We start from the raw sequence: 5,504 nt of genomic DNA, 5'->3' as shown, positions 1-5,504 counted from the left end.
AAAATATACCGTTTTGTCGTTGGAAAAATGCTTTAATGAATTGCAAGATATTTCTTTTTATATTGACCTGCTTCATTGGGCACACTCAACTTGGAATAATTTAAGTGACTCAAATAGGAATTTATTCCTGATTAAATATCGTCCGATCACGGAAAACCTGTACGTTTTGTCTTCGGAAAAAAAATAATAATTTATTGAATTTTTTTTTAACTGCTCCATTTGGTACACTCTCAACTTGAAATAATTTATGTGAGTCAAATAGGAATTAATTCCTGAAAAATATCGTTCAATAACGAACCCCTACACGTTTTGTCGTCGGATAAAAAAAAAACTAATTTATTGAATTGCAACTTATCTTTCTTTGCGTTTTGAACTGGTATGACTATTTTGTTCGTCAATCGATCAAACTAAATACCCATATATTTTACCAATTCCGTTTTCGAGAATATTTTGGTCGTAATTATTTTTAAGTTCAGTGTGCAAACGTATTCATAAATGATACGTTTTAAAAATTGATTTTTATATTAAATGTTTTCTGGATCTTTTATTATACCATTCAGGATTTACAAGAACACTTAAAAAACCTTTTTACCCATTTACATTGGTTCAGAACAATAAACTTAAACTGTTACCTCATTTCTATTACATATTTCAAAAAATCCACAACAGTTATTAACCAACCAAAATATTACAATACCAAAAATAGGATCGATCTTCGATCAACGAATACAAACATTATCATCAACCCAAACAGCGGAGAGATCAAAGAAATCCATCAGAAAATAATGGGCAGCCAAACTGTGGAGACTGGACTATTGAAGCGACTGCCATGTCAATTAGTGATGTTGTAGCATGGCCTCCCACAAGGAACTTTCCAATTGCAGGCTCAAGTACTGCCGTGCTGCATCGTGATCACAAGCTTAGTTTAGCTCGGAAGGCACAGGACAAAGCAGATGCAAGAGACTCCGAGACACACTTTCAATGTGGACATCGTTTGAGAATAGATGCTGCAGTTAAAACAGCATTGAGAGCTTCTGAAACTGAAGTTCAGCGTAGTTTTCGTTTCAAACGTGAGGCTGAATTAAAGTCTGCTGCAAGAGCTTCAGAGAATGAAGTACAACGTGCAAATCGTTTAGCCAGAAATGTTGTAGCTACAGCTTCTGCACGACACTTGATAGAAATGTGCGCTTAGATAACATGTTGCAATATAATGTAAATTCACGATGTATTTCTAGGGCTACAAAATTACGTTAGTCTTTGAAAGCTTTTAACTATTTAGCTAACTCCAATTATTATGATCATCCAGATATTCAAATTGATGGCATTACAAAGAGTTGTTCAACGTGTGTGGCTAAAAAATGGACAAATGAAACTCCGAACATATGTTGTTCTAATAGCAAGGTTCAACTTCCTTCTGTCATGGATATCCCGCAACCTTTGAGGCAGCTGCTTAATGGATCTAATGCTGAATCAAGAAGTTTCCTCAAAGAAATTCGGCACTACAATTCTCCCTTCCAAATGACTTCATTTGGGTCGAATTGCGAACATGATGGTGGATTCATGCCAACATTCTACGTTCAGGGACAAGTATACCACTTGATTGAAGCATTGCACCCCGTAAACAATGAAGAACCAATATACCTCCAAGTCTACTTCATGTCTGATTACCATCAACAGACTCCAAGACATAGTTTAATTGCATTTTCTATACGAAACGATTCCGTTGAGGCAAATAAAAGATTGAGCCTTCTTTTAGATCTGCATAATATGCTTTATGAACATAACAGCAATGTGCAAAGTTTCAAATACACACTTGAATCTGATTCACTCGATAACTTCTTAATAGTAATCGATGCGGATAAACGACAAACTCGTGAACACGCTAGTCGATATAATTCAACCACTATAAACGAAGTTGTAATTCTTTTATCCGGTGAGCAAAGCACGAAACGTGATATTGCCATCAACAGTCGAGACAGTGGACGTCAAAGAATCTGCGAAACACACAGATCGTATCATGCACTTCAATATCCCTTACTTTTTGTTTACGAAGAGGACGGATACCATTTGAATACACCTAAGATTGGCTCTTCTAACTCCAACAACCCCACCTCGAAGGTAGTATCTTGTAAAACATTCTATACATTTCGATTCATGATTCGACCTGACTGTTACAATCACCTGCATCGGTCACAAGACCTATTCAACAAGTTTGCTACCGATATGTACGCTAAAATGGAATCTGAACGTTTGCTTTACATAAAATCAAATAGAGTCAAATTAAATTAAACAAAAATTTGCGTTCAACAAGCTTCATACATCTTCGCGATGGGCTCAATAACGACATAGGTCCCACCAATTTTGAAAAAGTGGGTATTCTTCCTTCTTTATTCACAGACAGTCCTCGATATATGCATGAAAGGACACAAGATGCGATGACAATTGTGCGTCACTATGGTAGGCCTCACCTATTTATAACTTTTATATGCAACCCAAAATGGAAGGCTATTACGTCCGAACTTTTTCCATGTCAGGCTGCAATACATCGACATGATCTGATTGCCAGAGTATTCCATCTAGAATTGCATAAACTTATGGATTTAATGAAATTAGGTGAAGTTTTTGGGTCTGTTCTATGTGACATGTGACATGTACACAATTGAATGGCAAAAAAAAAGATTGCCTCGTGCTCAAATTCTCATTTTGTTCAAGACAACAATACAGTCTAATGACATCGATAAAATTATTTCCGCAGAGTTTCCAGATCCCGCATTAGACAAGGATTAATATATGAAAGTAAAAGCTCATATGATTCATGGTCTATGCGGACTTGGATTTAAGAGAGGCTTTACTTGTGTCAAATAGATGCAGCAAGAAGTACGCACGAAAATTCTTTAGTGAAACTCGGATTGATACTGAAGGCTACCCACTTTACAGACGCCGCCTATCTACAGAAGAAGGTTTCACTGTTAGGATTAAGGATAACGAAGTTGACAATAGATTTGTTGTACCCTACAGTCCCCTTCTACTCAGTTTCTTTGATGCTCACATATAATAATTGTAAATATATTAATAAGGGTTCTGATGCTGCTTCATTTGCTTTGCAAAAATAGAATAAAATTAATGAAGTTAAACAATACCTTGTTGTACATAATATTAGTAGCAATGAGGCATTTTGGCGCTTTTTCGGTTTCCCTATTCACTAAAGGCATCCAGTAATAGAATATCTAGATGATCACCTTGAAAATAGACAACGTGTTTATTTTACATCTGAAAATGTTGCTGAAATGGCTGCGACAGCCAGAGAAACAAGCTAACCGCAATCTTCAAACTATGTACAAACGATGACTTTGCAAAGACATTACTTTACCCTAGGACAAAAAAACAGTGGCAACAGTGGCAACACAGAAAGATTGATCAGCCTGTAAACAGCAATCTAGGCATAAAATTCAGAAATTGCTTGGAATGTGTTTACACAGTTACACCAAATCAAGTTGATTGTTTCCACCTGCGAATGTTGCTGCACGAGGTTTGAGGACCAACGTGTTTTGAGGATCTTCGAACATATGAAAATCACATTTTCCATTCATACTATGAAGCCTGTCGAGCTAGAGGATTACTTGAAGGTTACCCCCGTTGGGAGGCAACTTTGAATGAAATTGCTTCATCACACAGTGCTGAAAGCCTTAGAGATGTCTTTGTGAAGATTATATATTTTTACAATGCTGGCGACCCATATTCTTTGTGATTAAAGTTTAGAAATCAACTTTCTGAGGACTTTCTGCATCAAGCACAGGCTGAGATCCAAGATATTTATGTTGAGTGCAATGATGAACTATACAATAAGGCACTCATAAATATGGCTTACCTGAAACTCACCGCAGCATACTCGACCAAATTCCGACTCTTCTCATTCAGGATACTTTCTATGGCATAAACTTCTTGCCAAGATATGTTGCTGAAATGGAGCTTAGGCTACTTCCTGACCAGCTTTTAGCTTTCCACACAATTACTAAAAGTGCGTTTGATGATACAGGTGGCATTTTCTTTTTTGATGCTCCCGGCGGCACTGGTAAGATATTTGTTACCAAACTCGTTCTTGCTAAAGTAAGGCAGGCAAAACTTGTTGCTGTTTTCGTTGCATCATCTGGAATTGCGGCTACACTTCTTCCTGGTGGCAGAACAGCGCACTCTAAATTTAAACTTCCCTTGAACCTTGTTTCAGCAGAAACGCCACTCTGCGATATTTCCAAAGAAAGTTCTAGAGCTGATCTCTTGAGACAATATCACTTGATTGTGTGAGATGAATGCACCATGGCTCACAAAGGATCAATTGAGGCCTTGGATCGATCACTCAAAGATATTAGAGAATCTTATCAAATCATGGGTGGTTTAACTCTTTTACTTTCTGGAGACTTTCGTCAAACTTTGTCTGTCATTCCCAGGGGTACCAGAGCAGACCAGGTGAGTGCGTGTCTCAAGTCATCACTCTTATGGCGTCAGGTTAGAACACTAACTTTTAACCACCAACATGCGTGTGCGACTCCATGGAGACGATATATTGGAAATTTTTTCTGGGGTCCTACTTTGCATTAGAAACGGTTGTGTACCATCAGACGCAAATGATAACATTGACATCAGCAATATATGTTTCCTGGTAGGCACTTTGGAAGATCTAAAACAGTCCGTTTTTTCAATAACCATAATCATGACTGGTTATGTGATAGGGCCATATTGGCTGATAACAACTGTTTCCGCAATCAATTATCAGCTGATGGAAATTCTTCCTGGTGCTAAGAAAGAATTCAAATCTTTCAACAAAAATGTGGATCCGAAGGATGATGTAAAACTTTCTGTTGAGTTTCTCAATTCATTAAATGTCCCTGGACTACCTGATCATATGTTGACCCTCAAGAAAGGATGTCCACTAATTCTTTTAAGGAATATTGCACCACCCAAACTTTGCAATGGCACAAGACTTGTGATTAGCAACATATCTGACAACATTATTGAAGCTACTATTATAACCGGATGTGGCAAGGGAGAAGAGGCCTTAATCCCAAAGGTAATGCTAACAACAATATCAGATGAAGCACTCTATACTTTAAAAAGAATTCAGTTTCCTCTTCGTCTAGCTTTTGCAATGTCAATTAACAAATCCCAGGGCCAAACTTTGTCTGTTGCCGGCCTTCATCTGGTAGAACCATGCTTTTGACACCGGCAACTTTACGTTCGCTGTTCTCGCGTAGGCAGTCGCAACAGCTTTTTTGCATACATTCTAAATCGAAAAACCAAAAATGTTGTTTACAATGAGGATTTAGAGAAAAATTAGGCTCGATTTACTGAGAATATAACTCCTGATAAATATCCTTTAAATTCATTCTTTGTATTCTCGAAATGTGGAACCGCTGAACTATTTACATTTCTACTGAAAAAATACAAAAAAAAATTACTTAAAGGAAAATCAAATAAATCCTCTTTTATGAAGGTAATTTGTCAATGTG

The 5,504-nt window shown here is 37.2% G+C and overlaps 1 protein-coding gene across 1 annotated transcript; it reads left to right on the top strand.

Annotated features, from left to right (window-relative positions):
- Nucleotides 1–4,708: 4,708 nt before the first annotated feature.
- LOC145288174 (ATP-dependent DNA helicase PIF6-like) lies at nt 4,709–5,215 on the top strand. Its single transcript, XM_080136229.1, has one exon. It carries the CDS (start codon nt 4,709–4,711, stop codon nt 5,213–5,215), a length of 507 nt encoding a protein of 168 aa, XP_079992355.1.
- The last annotated feature ends 289 nt before the right edge of the window (nt 5,216–5,504 follow it).

The sequence above is a fragment of the Euprymna scolopes genome, chromosome 11 (assembly GCF_053919585.1).
Source record: "Euprymna scolopes isolate OS-2025 chromosome 11, ASM5391958v1, whole genome shotgun sequence".
NCBI classification, from domain to species: Eukaryota; Metazoa; Mollusca; class Cephalopoda; order Sepiida; family Sepiolidae; genus Euprymna; species Euprymna scolopes.
This window is presented reverse-complemented; position numbering and strand designations above follow the sequence as displayed.